Source organism: Camelus bactrianus, chromosome 5 (genome assembly GCF_048773025.1).
Source record: "Camelus bactrianus isolate YW-2024 breed Bactrian camel chromosome 5, ASM4877302v1, whole genome shotgun sequence".
In the NCBI taxonomy this organism is placed as follows: Eukaryota; Metazoa; Chordata; class Mammalia; order Artiodactyla; family Camelidae; genus Camelus; species Camelus bactrianus.
This window is the reverse complement of record NC_133543.1, coordinates 64,634,121-64,661,712: the sequence shown is the minus strand read 5'-3', so window position 1 is coordinate 64,661,712 and position 27,592 is coordinate 64,634,121. Positions and strand designations below refer to the sequence as shown.

The 27,592-nt window shown below is 36.9% G+C and overlaps 1 protein-coding gene and 1 long non-coding RNA gene across 2 annotated transcripts in view; one reads left to right on the top strand and one right to left on the bottom strand.

The window, feature by feature from the left end:
- Positions 1–25,642, top strand: LOC141577728 (uncharacterized). Its single transcript, XR_012507084.1, has 5 exons — positions 1–123; positions 6,512–6,624; positions 7,607–8,833; positions 18,871–19,047; positions 23,549–25,642. It is a non-coding gene; the product is annotated as an uncharacterized LOC141577728 (long non-coding RNA).
- FAM171B (family with sequence similarity 171 member B) overlaps positions 1–27,592 on the bottom strand; it is a 59,284-nt gene that overhangs the window by 5,301 nt on the left and 26,391 nt on the right. The window contains exons 2-6 of the mRNA XM_074364008.1: positions 17,646–17,879; positions 12,828–12,920; positions 9,810–9,968; positions 7,186–7,356; positions 4,050–4,166 (exon numbers count right to left, since the gene is read on the bottom strand). Coding sequence (XP_074220109.1) covers positions 4,050–4,166; positions 7,186–7,356; positions 9,810–9,968; positions 12,828–12,920; positions 17,646–17,879 — 774 coding nt within the window. The remainder of the gene's footprint in view (positions 1–4,049; positions 4,167–7,185; positions 7,357–9,809; positions 9,969–12,827; positions 12,921–17,645; positions 17,880–27,592) is intronic.

The following is a 27,592-nucleotide window of genomic DNA, read 5'->3' as shown; positions in this document are numbered from 1 at the left end:
CACCCTACCATGTGAGCAGTAAATCCTAAAGTTTTGCTCTTCCTTCAACTCAGGTTCTAAACAAAGAAAAAAGTGTTGAACTGAATCAAGCCAAGCCCAACATTCCTGAAATGAAAGCAACAAGTAAGTGTTTGCTGTTGTTAGCCAGAGACAACAGGTTTGTTTGTTACGGCGGCAATCTGAGCATTACAGACATCGGTACCAAGATGCTGAAATGCTGCTATAACAAAAACCTAAAACATGTGACACTGGCTTCCAAGCCAAGCGCTGAGGAAACTGCTGCAGGAGGTAGTAAAAATGTGGTAGCAAAAATATTTGGTGGAACAAACTGGGAGAAAACATTTCTAATGAGAGTTTTGTGTAAAAAGGTTTTGAGATAGAATGTTGGTAGTGAGTACTGATTGTTAGCTGCATCCTATTAAAAAAGAAACCTCAAAGATAAATTCAAAAAAGAATTTGCCAAAGTAAACAGGGATGAAAGGACCAGAGAGAATCCAAAAATTGGGGAACCTGAATTAAAAGTTGCAGTTCCTTCCAGCTGGGCTCTAGAATATGACAATGCTGTGATCTCAGTAAGCTAAGCCCAGCAGAGGCACAGGTGACCCCCTCTTCTTCCTTATGAGAGCACATAAATCCAATGCTGTTGTAATCAGCTTAACTGCAGGAAAGAGCAGACTAAGCACCGGCACCGGGATGACTGGTGTAGCCTATGAAAATAAATGCAACTAATCTTGAGATAATGTTTCAACATCACTAACACTTCATTTTGCTCAAAAATGTATGTAACAAGTCAGTATCAGCTAGATTCTAATATGTATTCAGGGTGATAAAGCGGGGAGAGTGATGAGACAGCCGACTTCCTGGTCATCTCCACCATAAGGAAATGTCCAGCATAAGGCTCTCAACTTCACCAGGGACACTAGAAAAACTAAGGATCATGAGGTCTTCAGACCCTTTACTTTTATCAAGTTACATGATGCAAAAGTTAAAGTACCAGTCATATTAAAGGGTTTGGAGAAGCAGTGTTCTGGTTATGTGCCCATTCAGACTTTGGAGCCAGAGTGCCTGAACTGGAATCCTGGCCTCACCCTTTATTTCTGTGTTGTTTGGGGCAGGCTTCATTTATGTGTGTCTCAGTCCAGATCTGTCATCACTTACCTGTGTGGGCGGTTACGAGGATTAAATGGGTTAATACTTATAAAATATTTAGAACAGTAATAAGCACACGATAAGCGCTCAGTAAGTGTTAGCTAAATTATACTGCTGTTGTGTTAAATGAAACTTCATATAAGAACAGGCACTTCCAGGATCAACCACTCTTTCCTCTGCGGTAACTGATAAAGGGTTTATCATATCGAATAGGCAACCAAGTACAGCACTGCACAATGTGAAATTTCTTCAAACAAAAAAGAAAAGTAACAATTCCATCTGCAGATTCTTATTCAGGATCCAGAGCTGCCACAAAGTAAAGTTTGATTATAACTGGGAGAAATTCAACTTCTGCTTCTAAGAACATATGAATATATATACTTCCACAACAGAGTAATGCTAATGACTTACTCCACAGAATTACAACAGAACTCACTTTTGGAAATATAAGGCTGACATTGTTGCATTTGCCCCAAGTCTTAAAGTGTGTATGGCAATAGCAAAAAAGCACAGATCTGCACATGTGTGTGCACACACATGCCCAAAAGGAGTTAGAGAGGTAGAAAATTACAATCTCAATCAAATATACTTGAAAATGCATATTTAAAAACATTAATAATATATTTTTAATAAATTAACTCCATACTCAGCCACCCACCTATAGCAATTTGTGAAAAACTGATTTTAATTTCTTGCACTTAGACAGATTTCTAGAATTCCTTGAAAAAATAGTAAGATGTATTTTTAAAACATATTTAGTATATTATTAACCACATTATAACTTAAGCAGCTCCAGCATACCAGACACTAACTAGCCCATCATAGGACCAATTTTGATTTTACAGTTAACACTCACATCCTAAAATGTGTAGGAACATTAGTGAGCCTCATAGCCAACTCTCGCAATTTAGAAAAAACTAACACTCAGATGGGTAAGTACTATTTCAAGTTCACCCCGTTAATTACTGGCAAAGCCAGAACTACAATCAGGTCATCCCTATTTCTAGTGTAATGTTCCTATGACTGTGATATGCTCACAGAATGGATTAAAAAAAAAAAAAAGCATCACTGAAAGGTACCTAATTCAAATGGGAATCCCACACACACTTCCATTTTAGTACTCGGATTCACACAAAATTGTTCCCAACATACAAGCTAAAACAAAACTTCCACCTATTTTAAAATTATTTCACCTTTTATAATTCATAGTCAGCTTGTATAAATTGGTTGCTTCGGGCAGATTTTTTGTGGCAAGTGCTCCCTCTCTAGAAAACTCAAGTGCTCCTTAGGTTATTTTTTATTAGAAATGAAATAAGATTAAGTTGAGTTGAAGTATTAAATTAAATATTAGTGCTTTTTCATCAATATTTCATTATAGTTGCAAATCTAGAATGGAATAAGGTCAGACAGCTGGCAAGACTGCATGATATTTTGCACCATGAAAAACAAATAACCACCCTCTGGTTTCTGAATAAATAATCTCGTGAACACTTGAGTTCAAACAAAAACAGAACATCCCTCTTGATCATAATGGTTAATGGCTTAAATTTCTCCTGTTGGAATACTGGCTACAGAGAAATGTATGCAAAATGTCATCTACATCCTGGATCAGGGTGTGCACTGGAACTATTCCTGAACAGCATGAAATAGCCAGCTTGCAGCTGCCTTTCAGCTGGAAGCCAACATATTAGATAAACCAAAAGAATTATCACTGACACATGATTAAAGATGGAGTGACATACACATTCGGCTTTCACACTCTCAGCATCATTTTAGTGAATTTTTTGGAAAGTTTTGTTTTTATAAATATACAAACCTATAGGTTAAAGGAGAATGAGATAAGAGACAAGAGCAACGAAATGCTGAAGGCTGGAAAGTTGATGTAGCAAAGCTGGCAGCTGGGAAAGCCAAGAAGAAACTCAATACCAGCAAATGCCCAAAATGCCTAGAAAGTGATAGCAGGCCTGCAGTGCAACCAGTCTACACTACAGCAGGTTAGAATATTCCTTTTTTTAAGAAGCTTTAATGGATGAAATATGCAATGTTTGAAAATTTTGAGAGATTTACACAACTGGAGATGAATGTAGGATTTCCAAGTACAAATTACATAGATAGATCGATACCATGTTAGTCTAGGAGATGTGAAAATACTCCTTTCTCCTAGGATATGAATGGTCATTCCCAGTGGACAGCTCTTGGTTCCTGTTCACCTTCTATATGTCAGGCCAGTCTTCATTCGGGCTGTCACTGGTCTTATCCTGAAAACAGTCTGGGGACACTATTATTCAACAGGCCTTCCTCCTCCCCACCACACCTCCATGAGGAGTATCCTCATGACCCACGTTTAGGCCCAATGCTTTATCCCTAGAAAGATGAGGAACAGATGAGGAAGATACTGCAAAGGGTTGGAATCAGCTGTCAGGAAGCAGCAATATTCCAGAGACAGTCAAGTAGGCTTGCTCACTGGGCCCTCTTGGATGCCTGCCTTTTAGAACCTGGTTCTTCAGCCTTCCTTGGGATCCTGCAAACTCTCTGTATCCTAATACATTTTTTTTAATTATCTAAAATCTGTTTCTGATGCTTGCAACCAAAAGCTCTGACTGATCTGGGTAGAATTTCTTCCTAAAAAGTAAACTAAGAAAATCCTTGATTAGAACAAACTTCTTACTTCACAGATTCATCAGATATTACAGCTATAAATGACCTTAGAGTTAGTGGAACTTAATCTTTCTTTATACACATGAAAAAAATAAAGCTGAGATCAAGAGACTAGAAGCTTTTCCCAGTCATACAGTAGGTAAGTGGCAATGCTTAGAATAAAATGGGAATCTGCTAATATCAATTCCAGTATAAGTATTTGGATTTCTTTAAATTTACTTTTTGACTCATTTTTACAATACCTCTGGTTCCTGGAAGTGGAGCTGCTATCCAGTAGCCCAAATGTGGTGCGTCGTAAGTCCAAATTAAATGATTATTATATTCCTTGACCATTCCCCGGCCATGATTTACCCAAGTACCTAAAAAGGAAGGCAAGTTAAAAATACTAATCAGTTTATCTGTAATGCTGATAGTTTGCTGACAGTCACATGTGGAATACTTTGCAGGACTTCTTAAAAGATTATGAAACCTGTGGCAATATATTATCATGGGATAATATATATATTATAACATAGTATATATTATAATATATAAAAATAGAATAATTTGAACGGTTTGTTATGACTAAAGGAAATAAAATCATTATAAATAAACTAAGGATGGAGACATATTTAGGGAAATCATGACTCTCCAAATAATTAAATTACACACACTGAGAGATGTCTTAAGGATGTGAGTAATGAAAACCAAGTTTATCAACAGGTGGTTATTTGCTACCTGTTCTGGGATTCTGATTAAACACGTAGAGTGTATATTTTAGGGCCTTATTAATTTTTAAATTAAATACTGCTTTTTTCTAATACTGCTGGCATACTTCTAGAATTAAATTTCTTAAACTTTTTAAAATGTTATCTTATTCAACAAAATGTCATCCATAGAAAAAAGAATTCGGTAAAACCAAAGTTTAATGAAGTTCAGCAGAACAAAGCTATTTATGAGTTTTCTGTGTATTGTTTCAGTGTGATGATAAAGCTCCAACCCATAAAATAGTGTTTTTGATAAGGTAGGCAAACTGGAAATGATGCAAATGAATCAACCTATTGCTCTTTAAATAGTCACATTAAAATTAAGCATTGCATGTGTGATAAATCAATTCAAAAGAGACAAAGGCCTTTGTCAGGAGGAGCAATTGGAAAGGAGGGCTCTAAATAAAGCAGATACTCTTTTTTAAAGTGTTTTAAAACAATTCTCTCATTCAACAAATTATGAGATTGAGGCCCAAATAAATTGATTAGTTCAAAATCACACTGTTGGTAAATGGACCAGAATCCAAGTCATAGAGCTCTTGATCTAATAATTTATGATAGTATATTACTGTGATACTGCTTTATAATAAGAAATGTATGTATTTGATCTTAATCCCCAATATTGGCACAGAGCTCCCAATGCCTTGGAATTTAATTTTCTACTTGATAACATCCATAAAGCTAGAACAAGTGTCTTGTTGTTCACAACAAGCTGTTTTCAACCCCAGCTGAGTTTATGTTAATGAGATGAATTTTGGAAAGTCCTCACAGATAGGAGGCTGGTTGCCAGGTGAACCAACCATGTGACTAGAGAGTTGGACCTTTCAGCCCCACCTCCACACATACTTCCAGAGAAGGGAGGGGCTGGAGATTGAGTTCAATCACCAATGTCCAATGATCTAATCAACCCTGCCTACAAAATGAAGCCTCCATAAAAATCCCTGAACTACAGCATTCAGAGAGCAGAGCTGGTGAACACGTGGAGATGCAGGGTGATGCAACCAGAGGAGACAGAACAGAAGCTCTGTGCCCCTTCCCCCATACCTTGCCCTAGGCATCTCTCCCATCTGGCTAGTACCAAGTTGTATCCTCTTGTAATTTACTGATAATCTAGTAAGTAAACTGTTTTCCTGTGAGCTGTTCTGGCAAATGATCAAACTCAGGAACCACCAACTTATAGGCAGTCAGTCACAAGCACAGATGACAATCTGGACTTGCAGCTGGCCTCTTGAGTTGGAGGGTACAGTCTTGTGGGACTGAGCCCTTAACCTGAGGGGTCTGACACTACAGGTAGAGAGTGTCTGAATCGAATGGAATTTTAGGACACCCCAGCTGGTGTTGGAGAACTGCCTGGTGCAGAAAAACACCCCCAGAAGCGAAGTTTTGAGTGTGGTAGAGTTGAGAGAGGAGTTTGTCCCTTATAACTACCACTGTTAGTTATATAGTTTCCAGTCTTTCTTTAAAACATAGATACATTATTACTTACCTTCCATAGTGAACATAGCCTCACTACTTACCCTTCCAGTTGCAGTGAAATCTCACTCCAAATCTCCTGAGGATCAACTGCTGTCTAGCCTCAGTCCATGTGACTAGTTTGGGGCTCGAGTCCCAGCTCTAACACATCACTTAAGCCTAAATAAATCTGCATTCTATATGCAGGCCACAAAGATTGGTTCTGAGATGGGCATGCATACCCTGCTCTACAACTGCAGTGAATCCAAGAGCTTGTGTAATAACAGCTACTAGGAAAAAAATCTCTCTTGGAAGATGGACTTCAACTTGGGTAGGTGTAAATTTAGGCACGTACAGTCTCCTTGCCATTCAGAAGGGACATCGTATCCCAGAAAAGTATTAACACGGAAAGAGATGAGGGAGAAATCACGTCTTGTGAAACTGTCTAGGCTGTGTATCATGACTCACTTAAGACTGATCATATCCTTTGTTTGTTTGTTTTTTAGTAAAGACTCCCAGCTTATTTACATGGAAGCACAAGAACAAAACCAAGGCAAGCAGAAGAGAAAAAAGTGCTTCCAGCTGCTATTTAGGAGGCTAAACTCAGGGAACAAAATTGGTAAATTTTTTTTTGGAAAATAATCATTCTGTATCTCTATATAAAACAAAGTTATTTTCATGAAATCAGCGTACATTTTTCAATTGCTTTAACCAAGCTTTTAGATATAAATTCATATTGCCTATCAAAACAAAAACCCACAAAAGGAGAAATAATTTAAAAAATAAAAATGTTTCCTGCTCAAAATGTTAGGGCATATAAAAAATGAGAATGTGAGTAAATAATGCTATTTTTAACTGTAGTATTGAAATCATTTTCCTCACAGTTATAATAATCAAAGTGGGGCAAATTATGGTCATTGACAAGGTACTTAATATTATAACATTACTGATTTAGTGCTCTATAAAGATAAAACATTCAAAAATAAATATTTTATGTTTTAAATAATGCATATTAAATTTTAATATTTTGTATAACAGTATAGAAATTTTATTATTTGCTAATTATACCATGATAAAGCTGAAAAAATTTTAATAAAAATATAGAAACATTAAGATAAAACATACAAATGCTCAAATCAAAACATTCAGAATACAGAATATCTTCACCCAGCTCACGTACCTGTGTTCATATCAAACGTCCAGGCAGGAACGTGATCCCCTGCACTTACATCATTTGTATGTAGAAGGGGGAGAGAAACTTGAATGGAGCCATCCACCTTTAATTCTTTTCCTCCAGAATATATTTTCACACATATTGCAGCAAGAGGAGTCAATTCAGTGCTTTCAAAACCTAACAAAAGACAGTTCATTAAAATATACCTGAAACACAGACTGTAGTTATATGTTAACAACACATTAATAAGGGCCTAACACATCCAGTTCTATTTCACCCAGGGATATCCATTTAATATCAACTAGATACTGGCTTCTAATTAAGGATTTTTAAACTATAAAATAGATCATAAATGAATGCTATACTTATGTAATGTTGACAAATCAATATGAGCCTTAAGATCTAATTCTCTTTCATCTGATTTAAGGTCACTGGAATCTAATTCAATGTTTTTAAAAACGTGCAAGACCAACAGGAAGGCCGTCTCTCCGAGGAGGAGACACAGCTGAATGATAAGGTAGCATCCACGCAGAGACCTTAGGGAGGAGCTTTCCAGGCAGAGGGATCAAGCCCACAGCCCCCAGTCAGAAGTGGTCTTGGCATGTGTCAGAAAGAAGACTGGAGGGCAGAGGGAGATGGAGACAGCACAGGGGCTTGGAGGCCATGGAAAGGAGCTCTCATTATCACTACCACCGCACCTGGTAGATGTCTTCAGCCATCAGTCAGGGCAACCACTGGCTTATTGAAAATTTAAATATACCATTAACTTCCATAAACTTCGTGAAACAGTACAACCATATCCATAAGATGAGCAGAGTGATGCCATACATACTCTGGAGACGAGTTACACTGGTAAGTAAGGCAACGTAAATACAAATAAAGTGCTATGTGATCTGTAAGGAATTATGATCTCTTAAACTATAAAGCCAGCTGGCTTTCTAAAGTGACTGCTCTTAACTCCACCCCCCAGTTCTATGTAGTCAGTAGCTTCACATAACTGAATGCAGCCAAAACTGATGAGATCGCTACACCACTGTTTGGGAGACGGCTAACTCAAAAATGAAGGAAAAAAGAATGGTACAAGGGGAAAAAGAGACTGAAAGACAATGAGGAGGAGGAAACTAACAAAAATTTTTCACACTCACAGAACTCTAGAACTGTGCAATCCAGTACAGTAGCCACTGGCAGCATGTGGCAATTTAAATTTAAAGGAAATTAGCAATTTAGTTCCTCAGTGACCACAAGTGGCTAGCAGCTACCATGTTAGGCAGAGCAGAACATTCCCATTCTACAGCAACGCTCTAGAACTTTTAAAATGTTAGCAGCATTCTCCAGATAATTGAAACATTTAATGAATAATCTCAAAAGCAGGTGGCAGAGGAATGCCGGAGGGCAGAGCACATTACAAGTCCTTCTCCGAATCTAGTGAGTCTTGTCCATAAACACCCTCCAGTGCCACGTGTGCTTCATCTGTGGTGGTGTATGCTGGTAGCATTCTTCTGATGCTTTGATTTTGAGCATTCCTTTGGCAGGTGGCTTAGGTTGGCTTCCTCAAGAAGCAGACCCTGAAATAATCTGGAGGAAGCACCCACCACTGAGGGAATGGAGGAGTAACAAAGAAGAAGGAAGGAAGCCAAGACGTGTTAATGGACAGGTATGTACACTTTATGGACTCTATCTGTCATTGGTTGAGAGCTTGCCCCTCGTGAGGGCCAAATCTGCTTCCTGGACCAGGGAGTGCCCATGGGCAGAGTCACAGATGTGTGCAGTAGGAAACACAGGCTTGTAACAGAAGAGTGAGGGTCATCTGGCTGGGGCATCAGCAGCATCAGCTAGAGCAGGTTAAAAGAAATAGAAAACTTGCATGCTTATTACTCTGATTTCTGACTGTTCCCCCAAATGATATGGATCAAAAATTTGACTCAGGTAAAACCATAAAAACCATAAAAATTACAGATTGTCTGAAGTCATCTAAAACACTGGAGTTTGTTAGGTGCAACAGTGGAACAAGTGTGGATGTACAGAGGGAAGACAGTTTTTATAGGGGTTATTTACAGGTGAATTGTTAAATAAAATGTAAAATTCCATCATCTCCTTAACTTAGGTCATGACAGCCTTATGTAAATGTATTAGTGCTGTTGAATCTGAAAAATATCTTTTCGTATTTTCTCTCTAAAATTGTAACAATGAAAAGAAAAATTTCCAATTGCTTATCTGAATCTATAAACATTTTTGTAACAAGTATTGATACTTCTGATCAATTTGATAAGAATGAATAGGTCAAATTACAAAAGTATGTATAAACTTCTTAAATTTCCATTTTTAAATTTTTTTTATTTTGCAAAATTACACAATAATCATTACTATTTTCTATAACTTGTTTGCCTCCTTTGGATAAAAATATCCTATAAGTTTTCCATTAATTTGAAATAATGTATGCAGAAGATTCTTGAGTGATCTTTTATTGGACAATAATAGACTTGCCTATAAACATTTTAATAACTAAATTTGTTTCAAAAGTAACATGTCTCCTCCAAAGCTTAAATGGATATCAAATATCTAAATAGTATTTGATGAGAGAGATTTATGTACTTTTTTAAAAAATAGATTTTATATAAATTAGAAAGTACCTGACTTATTGAGAGTAATTCCAGTTGTATACAGAAAATTGTCCACTTTCAAAAATTGTTGTAGAACCGTAAGATAGCCTGTAACGTTGCTAATGTGATGGTTGTCGGGTAGTTTAATTAAGGCTTTTGAAAACTGAACACTTGGTTGAGATTTGGCATCTGAAAAAGGAAGCCTCATTAACAAACAGACAAAACAAACTCATATTAAGCACAGTATCATTGGTCAGGACATTTTACTCTAAGGGAAGCAATTACTTCTAAAACATTACTAACATCTCATATAATTATTATTTTATATTCAGGTCTGAATAAATTAGAAGTCTCCCTTTCTTTAGATCACACAAGGCATCTTTAGCCTAGAGACTGCATGATTCTACTGCCCAGAATTCCTTCACCTTCGAGTTTCACTCTAGGGAACCACACATTGACCCATGGCGTTCATGGGGGGGTTCCATTTCTTAAACAGGAATAGTGTGCTTGCCAGAATGGGCTGAAACCAATAAAAAGCATCTCATTATCCTCTTGGCCACACTGATTTGTTGAATGACGGGACTTGTGACAACCACAGTTAATGAGATACTTTTCCCCACTGGATTTTACTTAAGCAGGTCTATGTCAGAGTTGCAAAAGCCACCTTGTGACCAAAAATGAGACTCATGTGAAAATTGAGACAATATTTAAGGAGCAGAGAGTTAAGAAATGGAGAGAGGAAAAACTAGTTCTCAATTATTTCAACTGAAGCCCTGATCAAGCCATGTCTAAAGTTGGTCCCAATCCTACGCTTATCAGTTATTCATGCAGTCAATAAATAAGTGCCTCCTTTGGGCTTAAGCTAGCTTAGGACTGGGTTTTCAGCAACTTGTAACAGAAAGCATCTCTGACGAGAAGCCATATACTCAAGTGGGTAGGTTTCTCTATCAGAAATTAAACACACATTAAAAGTCTTTCAAATGCCACGCACTCAATTTATATATATTATCTCATGTTAATAACTTTGAATTGACTATCTTCTAGTATAATTTATGGAGAACTCAGTGATAATATTTATTTTTTCTATAATCTACATATCTTTAACAATCCAAGGTTCAACTCTTAAATCACTGAAACTAAAAATTACCAGGAACAATCAGTTAAATTCTTAGGATGAAAAAAGTATCAGTTTTTAAAGAGTTACCTGACCAACTAGATTTTGAGAATTATATTACATTATTTATCATCTATGTATGAAGCTAGAATACCTGGAAAATAAATAGTTAGGGGATATAAAGAAAAACAAAACATCCATAAAATATTATTCTTGTTAAATTACCTTGAGGGAACAATTCAATACCTTTTGATCCCTTACAGGTACTATCAACTTACTCTTTTAAACTGTGTGGCTTAATTATGATGAAAATCCAACTGTCTTCACAACTGAAAACATGTACACTAAAGGGAACAACTAGCTGAGCTTCTCTAAGGTTTTATGCATTCCTGAAGTCTCTTATTTCTCCTGCTCCTTTTACTACAAACATATCTACACATTTTCACTATATTTTCACTGTTCAGATAAAGTCCTGGAAGGAAAAATACAAATGTTTAATGGAAATTAAGAAGTGAGGATGTGTACTAAGGAAAGCTTTAACATCAGAAACATCCATCCTTTCCCCACTGGCCTCATCCATGGGTCAACTCTTAGGGAAGTGAGGCAGTAAAAGGAGGGACCTGAGAATTCAGGAGACCTCAGTGTTCTCACGGAGAGGCGCCAAGGCATGGCAGTAGCACCGAGACAGATGAGAGCTCACCACTGCTCGGTACGCTGGCAAAGGAGTGACCCATGAACACACTCACACTGACCCATTTATGTAACCTAGCAGAAATTACGATTTGTAATGGGGTTCGAAGAGCCCAGTAAAGAGCAGGAGTGCCCAAATAAAACCAAAACAAATAAATAAAAACACTGCAGAGGGACTAGGGAGAACCTGATTTCACTAAGGCCCCAGCAGCATAAAATGTGGCCTCTCTCTGTGCACATATAGTTCCTGTTTACTTTTCACCCGTCACACACAGCTCCACATCCATCCGTCCTGCCATGTACCAGCAAACTCAGTTCATGCAGAAGAGTCTACTGCCTCCCTCAGTAAACTACTCCAAGACTAATTGAGCCCTCGTTTAATTTTTTTCAAATGATAGTATTAGATTCTTTTTCCCCAAACATTAGGAATAAATCAGATAGCTTCTGAAAATTAAGAGAATTTCAAAAACATTCTTTTTACCCTCACATTGATCGGACCCCACTTTGAAGTTGTCTGCCTTTACCAGTCATCCGTATTATACTTTAGTTCTAAACATTAATTCCCCAAAAGAAAAACAAAAAGGAAAACCACTGTCATTTATAAAGGTTTGACATAATGTTCAGTAAGAGTCACAACATGGGCTTTCCCCTAAGGACTAGATAAGGGAGGTAAGGATGAAACTCTCATCTTTATGGTTGGTTAAGCAGAGCTCGAGGACAGAGCTTGAATCTGACACCAAATAAGGTGTCTTCCCCAGGGATGTGCAAGTGGGGCAAATCGCATCTGAAGAGCAGATACTTCATCCCCCCAGTCTCAAGCCTTCCCCACACAGGCAGCAGATTAGTGTCAGAGGCAGGAATGAAGGTGACCTGCAAACTAGAAAGCCCCAAAGGGCTGCGTCCCTTCCCCAGTTTCAGCAACCACTAAAGTCCAGCAAGAGGTGGGATTTGGAAAGAAGTTCAAAAGCTCTTTCCAGTATTTGAGGTCAAATGTTCTATTGAGGGTGGCTAAAATAGGAAAGAAGAGAATGATTTCCATTACACACACACTCACACACACACATACGTTTGATAGTGAAATAAGAATCAGTTCAGATCAGTTTATCTTCAGTACTAATCGTCCCTGATCAATTTAGATTTTTCCCACTTTATCATCAACATTGATTCATTAGTGAAGTATAGTTATACAATATAGTCACTTTTAAGTGTTTACTTGCTAGCTAAGTAAGAAGTGGTGTACTTACCAGCTAATTTTCCAGTAATTAAAACAGTGTCTTCAAATAGCCATATATTTGCTTGGCTTTGCGGGAACAGTGAAAGTGTAACTGATGAATATACTGTGAAAGATAACACAATTACAGTATTTTATTAAACATGGAGGGAAAACCGGAACAAGTATAGTTCTGTTCCAGCAGGTCCTAAAAATGAGGGGAAAAACAAACTGTGTAATGGGAAAAGCAATTCAGAACAAAGGAAGTATGCATGTAAAACATGATGGAGGGGAGAAGAGAACATAACTAAGTGAGAAGATTGGGCATCACTATTGTATTTCACTGATCTTTTATTTCATACGGTAGTTTGTACCAAGGTGACTAACCAACCCCAGATATACAGGGTCAAGTTAAATGCTTGAACAACCCCCTGCTATTTTCTCTATATGACTGTTACTTGTTTCCTTCTTACAATTTTTAAAACCTTTTTTTCTTGGCCCCCTGATGCAAGGTTCTCTGAGATCAAGAGTACATCCCCTCTTCTTTAACTTCCTACACAGGGTGCAGTGCTCTTCCTCACACAGTGTGGTTTGCCCAACAGACGGAGTTGGCAGAGGAGGAAACAGCTTAACACACAAAATGACCCACAGGCCCCTGTTAGTCACAGCCAGGATGGGGCTGAACCGGCCTGAGGGAGTGAGCCCCTGAAATGCATAAGCACAGACCGCCCCGCAGATAACTCAGTTCTTTCAAGATCAGAAGCAGGAAGCAGGGACAAAAGGCCATCATTTTATAAGCAAGAACAAATCAAATAAGCTTACCAATCCTGCAAAAGAAAAATGTGTTTTGACGGGTTACCTAAAGAACGAGTTCTCATTCATCTCTCACCTCCATGCGATGTATTTAAATATCAACAGAAAGGACAGAAGATCCCTAAATAACTTAGGAAAGGATAAAAACACACGTGCATGGGAGTACTTCTAATATTCTGCGATACTTCAAAGAGCCGAAAAGGAAATGTGGAAAAGGCAGGGTAAAACCTAAAAAGCATATAGTGACGTATGGATAGATGTAAAACAAAATACATTTTCTTAAGTAGGAAAAAACACTACCAAATGTAAGCGTAATTTTAATTGAGAATACATGAACATTTAGACTGACTACTGGATTTATTAGATTGAAGAGGGCGTGGTAGGGCAGAAGCTAGGTCCTTTAGAGGATTATAATCAGGGCATTATCCCATATCTGGTCACTTTCTTAGTCATAGGTGGGTTACAAGGGGCAACCCAGACAGCTTTTCAAGGTTATTAAACCTGAGGTGAATCAAATCTCACTAAAACTTACATTCAAATTTCCTTTTACTTAAAAAAATGTTTCTGATTATAAAAGGGACGTATATCTACTCTGGGAAAGGTGAGAAATACAGAAAAGGAAAGAAGAAAATAATGGTCATCGCACCATATCACAGAGACAACCATATTAGTATTTCAGTGTAGCTCTTCCTGGAGTTGTCCTTTGATTTTTTTAAAAACTAGGGAGTATGATTGAGTATGATAGTTTCACCCTGCTTTTTCACTTAAGATAACATTGTAAGCATTTTTGTACCAAAGTAGAAACTTTTCATAACACTTTCAAGGTCACACATTTCATTTCTTAAAGTATCAAGATTCACTTAACCACTATGCTGCATAATAGTGTATATTTAGATTGTTTCCATTTTCATTATTACAAAATATTTAAATCAACATCCTTGTGCGCAAATGTCTGTCTACTTTATCTCTATGTTTGTTTTTAGGATAGATTCCTAGCAAAGATTCTGAAGATTTTTAAGCCCTTGACACTCATATTTCAAAGCTGTTGTCCAAATAGTATTGCTGACTTCTGGTTCCACCAACACTGTTTGAGAACACCCATCCTGCCTCACTTGTCAGTACTGAATATGTCCACTTTTTGAAAGCTTTTCTAAGGTGAAAAATCTAAGAAACATGGTTTGTTGCTTCTTTTTGTTTGTTTGGTGTACTTAGATTATTTGGAAGGTAAAACATTTTATATTTATTAATCATTTGTATTTCCTGTTTTGAAAGTTGCTAAGTCATAATTTTGTCCATTTACTTTACTTAGGCAGGGCCTTGGTATTTTTTTATTGTTCTGTATGAATTTTGCATATTAAGAATATCATTCATCATTTCCTATATTTTTCCTAACTTTTTTATTATGCTGAAATCTACCTTTTATGACATCTTTCATTGCTTTTAAGTTTAAACAGACCATCCTAATTTACAAAATCAGTTTATATTTAATGATTCAATTTTCCACATTTGAACTCTCTGAAGCAATATATTTTAGAATATGTATCCAAATTAATTAACTCTAAATAGTTAACCAAAATATCCCAACACTACTTATTGAATATTCAGCTTTTTCTCAATTATTTATAATGGCATCTTATCAATAGATTATATCTTTATACATACTAGTATCTGATTTGTACCACAGTTCAAATCATAGTTCGGTATCACAATTTTAATTTTGTAGCTATAAAGTATTTTAGTCATCTGGAATAGCAAATTACCTCTAGTAAATCTTCTTTTAAAACAGGATTCCCAGGTATTTTTACACATTTATTCTTTAAGGATTATTTTGCCAAGTTTTTTTATTATGCAGTAAATCTGTAAATTAATCTGGGAAGAATGAAAGTCTTTTCAATATTCAGGCTAATAAAAAAAATATGATATTTTTCCAGTTATCTGGTGTTTTAGCTGATTTGGGGGGATTTTGGGGTTTTTTTTTAGGTCTATCCAGTAACATTTGGTACTTTTATTTTCCCTCCACAGTTACTTCACTTTTTCATTGTTAGGCTTCCCTACGTATTTTGTTTGTTCTTGCTGTTCTGAGAGGGACTTTTTTTTTCATTATTTCTCCTAACTAGTTATGACTTCTGGTGTCTAAGAACTTCTACGACAATGTAAAATACAGACATCTGTGTTTAGTCTCTTACTTTACTAGGATCACCTCTAATGTTTTATACTTAAGTGTGATTTTAAGATACTTGACAATATCTTTGTGGTCCTAGTCTTTAAAAAGTTTGTTCTTGGTTAGGGTGAACTTATGAAATGCACTTCAGACAACTGTTGATATTATCATAGAGTAGTAGTTCTCATTTGTTCTACTACTATGACATACAGAATTATTAAATTTTCACACACATTTGACATCCTTGTAGTCCTGCAAAGAAAAATCCTACTTGGTCTTAACAGCATGCTATATTTAAGTACTGGTGAAATTCTTTTTTTACTATTCTGATCTGGATTTTTGCACTTAGAGTTATAGGCAAGATTGGCCTGTAGGGGTGCGTGTATATATGAGACAGTATGCACACATGAGGGCATTTCATTTTGTATCACCTCTGTTAGGTGTCAGAATGAAGGCGTTACTGATTTGGTAAAATGATCTGGGGTACTTTTTCTTACAGCCTTTGCAGTTATCTTTACCTGGAACATTTTACCCATGGTTATTATTCTGCCTCATCTAAAATCAATATAATCATTTATATTCTCAAAATCATTCATTTTACTGATTTAAAATTACTGCCAAATTTGATAGATTTTTTATGATTTTTAAAGCTTTTATGTATTTGTCTTTTCTTTCCCTCATTTTTTAGATTAGCTAGATATGTGTGTAATTTGCTGAATGAACTAGCATTTTGTTCACTATTTTTTCCCAATCTAATCTTTATTATTTCCTGTTTCCCATTTTAGTTGGTTTCTTCTTTCATTGTTTTTCTCACTTTTGTTGGATGAATAGTTATGCTTAATTTGTCTTTTAGGAAAATGAAAGCATTTGAGATCATGAATGTACCTCAAACCCATCCCTACACAGATTTTCTTGTCATTGTTTTATTAAAATTTTGTTCACATGAATCTTACTCAATTATCTAATTCATTTTTCATTTTCTTATTCTAAATTTAAACAGTAGTTCAAGATTCAAATGTTCCCAATATGAAATTAAAATATCTAAATCCTAACAAGAACCACCACAATAAAAAATTTAAAATTTTAAAAAGACTGATTATCTAATGTATTATCCTTCCAATCAGTCAGGCTTGTATTCTGGCACCTTGTATGTCCCATTCTTTCCAATGTCCAATTAGTCGGTATACTAAGTCCTACCAATTTTTTTCCAGCTTTACTGAGATACAAGTGACACCTCACGTCATCTAAGTGTAAAGTATACCACGTGATGATCTGACGTATGTGTATGCTATAAAATGATTACCCCAGTAATTCCTCACTCTTCCCCAAGTATGCCCGTGGTGCTCACCTCTCCTCTCCATTTCCTCTCCTCCATCAGGCTATGGCTACAGTCCACCAGCACAGCCCCAGCTTCATAGCCAGGCTCCCTGAATTCATTTTAGCCCCGTGGTTAGCCTATTTAGACACTATCAAATAAATCCAGTTTCTAAACAACTTCCATTCATGTGCTCAAGAACCTAAGAGAACAGCTTTATTATAATCCAAACTGTTTGTCTCATCTTTTGAGAATGTCCTTTTGTCACCTGGCCCTTACTTTACGTAGCCCATCCCTCTTCCCACTAAGCCCGTGGGCGTGGCACGCCCTTCAGCGCCACACCAGCCTTGTAGCAGAGCACAGCCCTTGCTCAGGATTCCTTCGAGCCCCTGTAGAAGGAAAACGGCCTTCATGTTTTCTTCAGACTCACACTCCTTTCTAACCTCCTTATACTAACTTCACACAGATAGTCTCCATTTCAGTCCACCAGAACAAGATATTCCCAAAGCAGAGATAAAAGCCATTGGCATTTGGCAAAGGCAAAAAACCGTCTAAGGGCTTACTTGGCATTCTCCCGGTGTTCCAAGGCAGAGAGGTCAACACGTAGCCATCTTTGTAAGCAATAATGGTTAGGCTGAGTCCTAGTTTATAGGGCACTCTTATCAACACTGCTCCGTTGTTTTTCGTCACGGTGGAATTTGTCTTCGTGTAGTTGACAAACACTTCTACAACTGCTTGACTCAGGTACTGACGACTGATGATGTCATTCACCTGGACTTTCAGCATAAATACAGACACTGGAAGAGAAAAAAGCCAGAAACGGCAGCACATTAGATCCTAGAAAGCGAATGTCTCTATACTTTAAGGTGTGATTTAAGACATCGGAACAACAGTACGACTTTTGAAAAACTTAGGAAATACGTACACGTGGATGTATAGAAAAAGGTGTTTAAAAACATTCCAAATTCATTACTCTTTCTAAAACTGAATAAATTCAAATTTATTATTAAGAAGGCACAGAACTATCACTCCATTTTCTCTGCCAATTAAAAAGAAGAGAAGTGAGAACAGTGAATAATGGAAAGACAGTTTCTCACTTTAGGAAAATGATTTTTACTTTGTGTCACTAATTTCTAATATCAAGTTATATGGATATAATACTAATTCAAAATACAGTCAAAGGTCTTAGAATAAAATGCCATCGCACTAAACCCATTAGTGTGTGGCTAGCTCCTTTATTTTGTTCTGCAGTCTGGAAAGCAGGGGATGTGTTTCAGTGCCAAATTTCAAAATATCAAAACAAAATCTCAGATGGACCTAGAAAATATTATGCTTAGTGAAATAAGTCAGACAGAGAAAGATGAATTCTGCATTATATCACTTATATGTGGAATCTAAAAATAACACAAGTGAATGTATATGAACAACAGACTCACAGATACAGAAAACAAACTTAAGGTTACCAAAGGCGAGGGGACAAATTAGCGGTATAGGATTAACAGATACAAACTACTATATATAAAATAGATAAGTAACAAGGGTATATTGTACAGCACAGGGAATTATAGCCATTATCTTGTAATAACTTATAATGGAGTATAATCTGCAAAAATACTGAGTTACTATGCTGTACACCTGAAACTAATATGGTAAATCAACTATACTTGAATTTTAAAAAACTTTCTCTAAAATATAAAAAGCATTATCCATTAAATGTATAACAAAACATACTAAGATAATAAATTGAAGAAAATATGAATTAAAGCTTGTTTCTACTTAAACCTCTAGCCTTGCAGATCTTGACAATGTGTTCATGAATTTACCCATGGTAATGTCTGACTACAAAAGAACTTTACCACCATGGAAATGCCTTTGCAAAGCCTGTATCACAACACCTTTGCCAAAGATGCCTTCTCCTCCACTATAAATGGACTCACCAGCCATTCCCTAAATGTATGATTTTGGGTAAGTTACCTACCTCAGTCCATTTGCTCATCTGTAAAATCAGAAGAATAGTAGCTACTCTGAGCTAATAAAATAAAATAATGCAAATAATGTACTCAGTACAGTGGTTGTCAAATCAAATGTCAGTATTATTTACAACAAAAATTATTATTCCATAATTGGAAACCACGTCACAAATAGGAGTACATCAATAAGAAACATCTCTTAAGGATCAATTATGCTGCTATGCATTTGTATAAACCCACTTTTTTCGATAAAATTTTTAACAAGGACATCACGTCAGGTAAAAAAATCCTAGTCAACATTGACTGTGTTGCAATATTGCTGTAAAATTGTCATATCTTACCTATTCTTTCTTAAAATAAGCTAGACTTTCAGTTGCTTTGGGACCATAACAAAGACATTTAAAACACAAATAGGACCATTGTAATAACTGCCCAGTCCTAGGGAAGGTACCATCCAGCAAGTTAGAAAATGGTCCTGATCCTGTTAAGAATCTAACAATGAGGTTAAATGTTATCCAAACAATTCTTTATATAGTCAGACACAAACACATTTTTGTATATTTCCTCATATACGATAATAATTAAAGCTCTAATAAGAACTCAAATGTATTGAAGGTTAACGGGCCAGGCATTGTGTTAATTTTTAAGTGCGTCATTCCACTTAACTCTTCAAAAAGAACCCTCATTAGAAAGATACAATTGTTGTCTTCATTTTATATGTTGGTAACTGCGGGTTAGCAGGTTTATAAGTCAGCCGTGGAGGAAACAGGACACAAACTTGGGACAGTCTCTCCTCAAAGCTTGTGCTCTTACACTATTGCTTTACAATTGCCTGATTATACTCTTAAAAGCTTACTCTTAAAATAAGAATAATTAACTGTGGGGGAAAAAGGAAGGATTAAATCCTATAGAGTCATACCATAAAATGAGGTTCCATTAGTCTGCCTGAAAAACTTAATTTCCCGGGCAACAGTTTTATATATATATTCAAATGTGAATATGGAAAATAGATTACAGGGCAAAACATAGATACCTGATGTTCATCCGCACCTCCACTTTCTCAGCATTATTAACAATAGAAAAAGCCTCGTCACAGGTTAAATTATTTGAGAGTAGTCATTACTGTCACTACTGCTGATAGGAAGATTCAGGAGCGTCAGGTACTGAAAGGTCAACTAAGCCCTGGGCCTCAACTCCAAGTGATCCTCGAACTATTTAACTTTTCCCTAACATACGTTCATCCCATTACTATGTTTTCACACTAAAATAAAATGATGTTTCTAACAATTTTACATCAAAATGTGAAAAAGGGCTATGAGTAAACCCATGTTCCTGGTTCCAAGTTTTATGTATATTATCACAAAAATCTCAGTATACCTTTGCAAAATATGTAATATCAAGTCCATTTTACTGATGAAGAAACGAGAATGCAGACACTCGGGCCATTAGGCAAAATTCTTCAAGTCTCAGTTATTAAGAAGCTGTGACAGCCTTCAAGTGTTCCCCAACCATGAAGGACTCCAAAGCCATTTTATACCATATTACAGTGAGTCTTGGGGTCATGCTACTTAAGTCAACTCAAGAAATGTATGATTGCAATCATCATGGAGAACTTACATTGTTATATAACATCAATTATAAAGAAAAATGTATCCGTACACACACACTGATGCCCCATAGCATGGCTTTAAACTCAAATGGGAAACAACTCTTGATTAAAAGAAAAAAAACAGGTTGGAATAGATACAGCATGATGGTCTCCTAAACCAAATGTCCTTGGATAGTTTTTTTTGTACTAGGTGGACCTATGTGTAGAGGACAAGTACCTGCTGCTCAATTCAAAATACTTCTTTCAGCCACTTGCCTCTAATCCCCTAGACAAAATTTTTGAGCCACTGGCATAAAGCATCTAACTATGCGGGCCAGTCTGCCAGGCCCTTGAAATGTGAATACAGACACCCAGAGGCCAACAGACGCTGGAGCAGAATCATTATGAGAGGCTATGAGCTCCTACCCTCTGTGCTTCCCTGTGCTTCCTTGGTCCTTCTGCTTCGGGAAGCTGGGTCTGTAAGCTCCTCCTGCCAACCTGTGAGCTGTATCAAAATCCCTCCCCCAGATTCTGCAGCCAGAATTGGGTTCTGCTGCTTGCTTCCAAAGCAAGTACCTTAAATGACATAAGATACAACTGTAAATATAGGCTATTTTACTTAATAAGATATCCTATTTTTTAATAAGAGAAAGCAAAGAAGGAAAACATAGTGTACCCAAAATATGACAAACCATATAAGAGGAAGACTGCACACAACTGAAAGATAAGGGAATTAAGATTCCTTTTTGAAATTTGGTAATGGGTCTTATTCAAACTGAATGTATATACAGTGGCTCCTTTAACATTTTCAAGAATGGGACTCAGCAGGGAATTTTTATTAATTCATTTGCTCCAAAGGTTAATTTCAGAAATTCTCAGAGCCTTTGGATTTAGAGACAAATTCCAATGTGTAGTAATAGCTTAAGCTAAATTCATTTTTAATAACTCTGCATATTCCATCTGTTTCATCCTTGTAAATGTACAGTTGCCAAAATAAGACACCCTAACACCTCCTGGCATTCTGAAGCTGGATTTAATTCACAAAATGTTTTCCAAAAATGTTTTCTAATCCAGAATGGGTGATTTTATTTTTTCACATGTAATATAATGTTAATATAATAAATTTGATAAGAAAACTGAATATCAAATTCAGAAAAAACAAATTGGAAAGATCAAATCTTGGCTATCAAAATCACAGCCTCCCTCTCTGAGGAGATCCCCTATATCTATCTGCACCTCAGATTACCTAATAGACGTAAGGCATCAAATAGGCCTGACCAGCACCGTTCTCTCTAGCTCAAATGGGAAAAAAACTAGTATTTGTAATAATAATTTGTCATACACACACATACACACACACCCTGCTCCCTCAGGCCCAGAGCTAGAAACTTTATACATGTTGTCCAATTTCATCCTAATACAAACCTGCAAGACTTCCCCTCATTTTAAGTCAAGGAAATTGAGGCTAAAATTGAGCAGCTACTAGACTACAGGCAGGATTAACAGGTTTATCTCACTCCAAGCTCCATACCTTTTACTCCATACTCTCTCTCACTGGAAAGCCTTAGGACTTTGGTTTTCATCATATTCACTAGCTTACTTATTTCCTCTCAAGCAGTCCAGAGAAGAAAGTGCCATTTGCTGACCCTCTGAGCCATTCGTCCACATCCCTCAGTCTGGTTTTTCTGGCCCAGCACAAGCAGCCGCAGAAACAGCATTAAAATAAAAATTTAAAAAAACACAAAATCTTGGCTGAGAGCCTGATTACAGCAATTAAAAAAGCATGAACAGCTCTTCTTCCTCTAAAAGTTATAAAGAACTACTTGCCATGACTTAAACAGGATGCTTCTGACTTCTGTGATGTCAACTGTTTGATCCAACAGCACTGGCAGCCAGAACTAATATATATATCCATAACAACCCCCCTCACTAGCTCTCTTCTCCACAAAAATACTTTGGCATTTAGACTGGGCAGACTGCATGATTAAATATATGATTTTCAACCAGAGGTGCTTTTGTCTCCATAATCTACCTACTCTCCTCCATTGTATTTTTCAGCTTTCCATGCACATATTATTTTCTCTGTCACTTAATTATAATCATTATGCCCTGCTCACATAATCTTCTTTTCAGTATGTCACCATTGGTCTAAAAATGGTTCAGTATCAAATGGTTTCAACTGTACCCTTAGAAAACATATAATCTAAATGTTGAGAGAAACAAGTAAAAATAAAATACACATCCATGAGCAAAGTCCTGAGGTTGCTGGCAAAGATTTGACTATTTCACACATGGTTAAAAGCATTAAGCAGTGAGAATTACTGAAATTCAAAAGACTACTAAATAGGTATAAAGAAATGTTCTTGAAAAAGCATATTAAAATCAACACTATATTATAGTTTTGCTGTAGGATATAGTTAGGTAACTCAAAGTCCAGAAAGTGTTAAAAAAAAAAAATACTGCTAGCTATTTATTTGGTGACATCTAGAGCTTGAAGTGGGGTGAGCTGGTAATTACAACCCCACTTCTTTTCAAGAGAATCTGACATCATCTTATTATATTGTTACTTTTATGTAGGTTATAACTGTTCCCACAAACTATTTTCAGATTTCTCCAGAACAAAAACTAGCCTACTTCTTTTCAATTATGTTTCAAGCATCTATAGTAACTTCATTTAATACACAACTTTTTCCTCTCTAGGAATATAATGCTAAAAGTATACCAGGTATATAAAGTTTATAAACAGATCACAGATAAAATTTTTGAAGTAAAATATTTTAACAATGAAATAAATTTGTAAAACTTTATTGAGTTTTACAAACTTTAACTTTATTGTGAAATGTTTACCTACATTAATTCATTTGACAAATGTTTATTGACTGCCTACTTTTGGCCATATCTGCTCTAGGCAGGCACTGGGGCTGCAAACACGAATAAGACCCATTCTTACCCTGAAGATTCTGAGGAAGCAACATGGGAAAAAATGGTACTACAGAAGCATACCATAAAGGAGGTTTTTAAAAGGCAATATCGAAATAGACAAGAGAAGAAATTTCCATAGTACTTAATACACTTAATGTCTATGAAATTATGCAGAAATTAATTTAGAATCGATAGGTATAATGATTCCTGTAAGTGTCAGCCTCAAAGACACCTGCACTCCCATGTTCACTGCAGCACTGTTCATAAGAGCCAAGACGTGGAAACAACCTAAATGTCCATCAGCAGATGAATGGATAAAGAAAACTGGCGTAAACATACAATGGAAACTTACTCAGCCTGAAAAAGGAAGGTGATTATGCCATTTGCCACCCAACAACATGGATGGAGCCGGAGGACATTATGCTAAGTGAAATAAGCCAAACACAGAAATAAAATAATGTCTGATCTCACTTGTATGTGGAATCGAAAATAGTCAAACTCATAGAAGAAGAGATTAGAATGTTAACTGTCAGAGGCTGAGAGGTGGGGGAAATGGGGAGGTAATGGCCAAAAGTTGTGAGGTTTCAGTTATGCCAGATAAATAAGTTCTAGAGATCTATTTTACAGCAGAGCGCCTACTGCTAACAATACTGTACTATATACTTAACGTTTCCTAAGGGGGTTGATCTTATGTTAAAGTGTTATCGCAAAATAAAAATAATAATAATAATAGGGCAGGAGGAGACTTTGGGAGGTGATGGATATGTCTGTGGCCTTGATGGTGGTGATGGTTTCACAGGTGTATACTTATCCCCAAATTCATTAAGTTATATATATTAAATATCTACAGCCTTTACATGTCAATCATACCTCAGTAAAGTGGTTTTAAAAAATAAGTATCAAAAAACATCGATCTACTATCTACTTTGGAATCAGCTCACCTTATTTTTTGAACAGGAAAAATGTCAACACTTTGAGTTCAGATCTCTAAAGGGCCTGCCCATTCATTCTCTTCCGTTTTCCATGATCTGAATTTTTGGTTCATTCCAGGGGTGACTTTATGGTGAGACCCCAAAAGATGCTATGACCTAAATCAAACTTTTACTGAGGGCATTCAGAGGTCTAGTTTGTTCTCCACCTACCATTTTCATACAAAATATTCAGTCGCAGAAATCTTAGCACGGAGCTAGCTATAAAGATATCTTAGGATGTAAACAGAAAACATTTGGTTCCAAATTTAATTGCCAAGGTATTTAAAACCTTTAGTAGAGACATAATCATGGTTTCACTAAAGAGAGTATCAATTATTTCCCAACTCTTCAGCCTAGTGTTCAAAATCTGACATCTGGCTACCACCTCCCACCCGAGCCTAATTTCCCACTAACCACTCTTTTACCAGAGATCAGCAAACTACAGCCTACAGGCCAAGTCCGACCTGTGGCCTGTTTTTTAAATAAAGTTTTATTGGAACAGTGCCAGAGTATTCATTTATGTCTTGCCTATGGCTGCTTTTGCCACAACAGCAGAGGCCATGTGGTCTGCAAAGACAAATTATTTACTCTCTGGCACTTTACAGAAAAAGTTTGCTCATCTCTGCTCTATACTGTTACATAAATGGATCACTGCTCACTGTCGAGACCAGTCCACTTCCCTGCCACATTATTCATTTCTTTCTTCTATCTGAAAAGCCCTTTTTAAATCTCTATCCATCAAAAATCCTAATCGATCCTTCAAAGTTTAGGTCAAATGCCCTTCTTTAGATAAATCTGCCCTTGGTTGGATGGAATCTTCTCTTCTGTACTGACTAGTCTGATGGTGCATGATATGTTGTGGCATCTGTTTCACTTTCTGTGTATTTGTCTTCTCCATGAGAATAACCTTCTTGACAGCCAATATTGTTTCAAATTCAGCCGTGTTTTGCCAGAGTTTAGTTAAGGGGTTTCGCATGTAGATGATGGACGAATGGAACAAGGGTGAGGAGGAAGGGAGGCAAGGTAAGAAGAGTAGGAGAAAGAAGAAATGAAGGAAGAGGGGAAGAAAAAAAGAGGATAGAGGAGATCAGAAGTGGCCAATCCCCGGGGAATTACAGCCAGCTTTCCAGCCCCAGTATTTGGTAAAATTTTGAGCTTAATCCCATAGTTGCCAGTGAGAAGTCTTTTACAGTATGACAGTAGCCACAAAAATAAATAAATATTAAGATTCCTTTTCCTTTTGGCAATTAATAGAAGTTTTCCGTATTTTTCATAAGAATATTTAACTTGGAAATTTTGACTAGAGAGCACAGAAGCAAAACTTGCTAAATAAATATAATACAACATTACTACAGCAAAGATTAGATTTGATTTACTTTCACTATTACAAAACAAAACTCACCAAGCAGTTTTACAGTTCTTTCCCCCAGGGTACCAGCACAATTTCCCTGTTTAATTAGAAGGAGGGCTGAAAGTTTAGAAAAGAACGAGGACAACAAAGGAGCTTATGAAAGAAAGGACCATATTATTCCACATCCTGTAAAGCAGAATGGAAAGGGCTTCCGCAGTTTAATCTTTACAGCATTTCAAATATGGACACACAGCCTCCTTCTTTTAAAGGGACAAAAGGGTGCTGAATCAAAGAAAAAGTTCAATAAATTAGAAAAGCCTCCTTTTCATTGCTTAAGCAGGAGATTTGATCCAAAATTCTTATTGGCTTTGGAGTTTAAAAGGAAAACAACAAACAAAAAAAACAACCTGTGCCTGTTTGAAGTATTGCACTAATATTCATCACAGAGAAAATGTCAAATCTGAGAAGAAATTATAGACAGAATAAGGACATGATCTCCAAAGGTGAAAAATGTTATGGAGCAAGTGAAATACACATTTTCTCCACCAGGACCAGAGGCTTAAATCAGTGCGATTCACCAAAACTAATGAAAAGGATACCATAAAAAAAAAAAAAAGAGTCCTTATAACTTAAGAACAAGCACACTGCAGACGACTCAGTAGGGAACAAACGAGAAAGTGAGCCATTAGTACTTGGACTCAGTCCTTTCTGCCGACCCAAAGGGCCCTCTTCCTCAGGGGAAATAAATCAATCTGATAAATAAATCAACTCCTAAAGCATGCTGTCCAAACTTCCTACATAGGCATTTCTCATCCTAAGCTTTATCTTTTCTTCTTACTTTTCCATCCTACCTCAGAATCACATTTATTCAGTCACATTCACCCACCATGCATTAATTAAGTACACTATATATGAAGGCACTAAGTGTGGAGTGACAAGAAGCTACAGCCCAGTGGCCTCAGAGATGAAAAGGATGGGAGGAAAATACGAGGGTTTTTTTTTTCCTGAGAAAACAGCACAAAAATTTAAAGACTGATAAAAGAACAATGAGGTTAAAAAGAATACGTGAAGGCCCCGCCAAAAGCAGGAATGAGTGAGCTGAGAAAACGTGAGAAGTGGATCTTCCTCTTGGAGGAAAGATGGGAATTGAGCAGCCCGCCCAGCGAGCACATGCTGACCGACCTCGGCTCCTTCCCTCAGGAAGGTAGGTCCTTGTCTGATGCTGCGCCCCACTTTGTCTCTGGGCTTCCTCCCCCGCCCCCACTCCATCCTCACCCCGCCTGATCCACATCGGCCCCTTGCACTTCCCTGAACCAGGCTAGTGCCTCCTCCTGGGTCTCTGCACAGGCTGTTCTTTCTGCCTAGAATTCTTTTCCTCCAGATATCCAAATGGCTTAACCTTCTCAAAGTCTTTGTCAAAATTACACTTCTCATGACTCCTACCCTCCCAGTCCTTCTTAGGCCCCAAGACCACTTTCAAGTTCAGTGATTCACCAGAAGAACTCACACCACTCAGTGCAGGTCATACTGTAGGACTTATTACAGCAAAGGGTAAGACTAAAAACAACAGGAAGAATAAACGCATCTGCCAAGCCCAGAGAAGTCAGACATGAGCTTCCAGGTCCATCTCTTTCTCGATTTACGTAAGACACAATTCCTCTCTAGCTGCGAGTTGCAGGGACACATGCAAGGGTGTCACAGGGGTGCT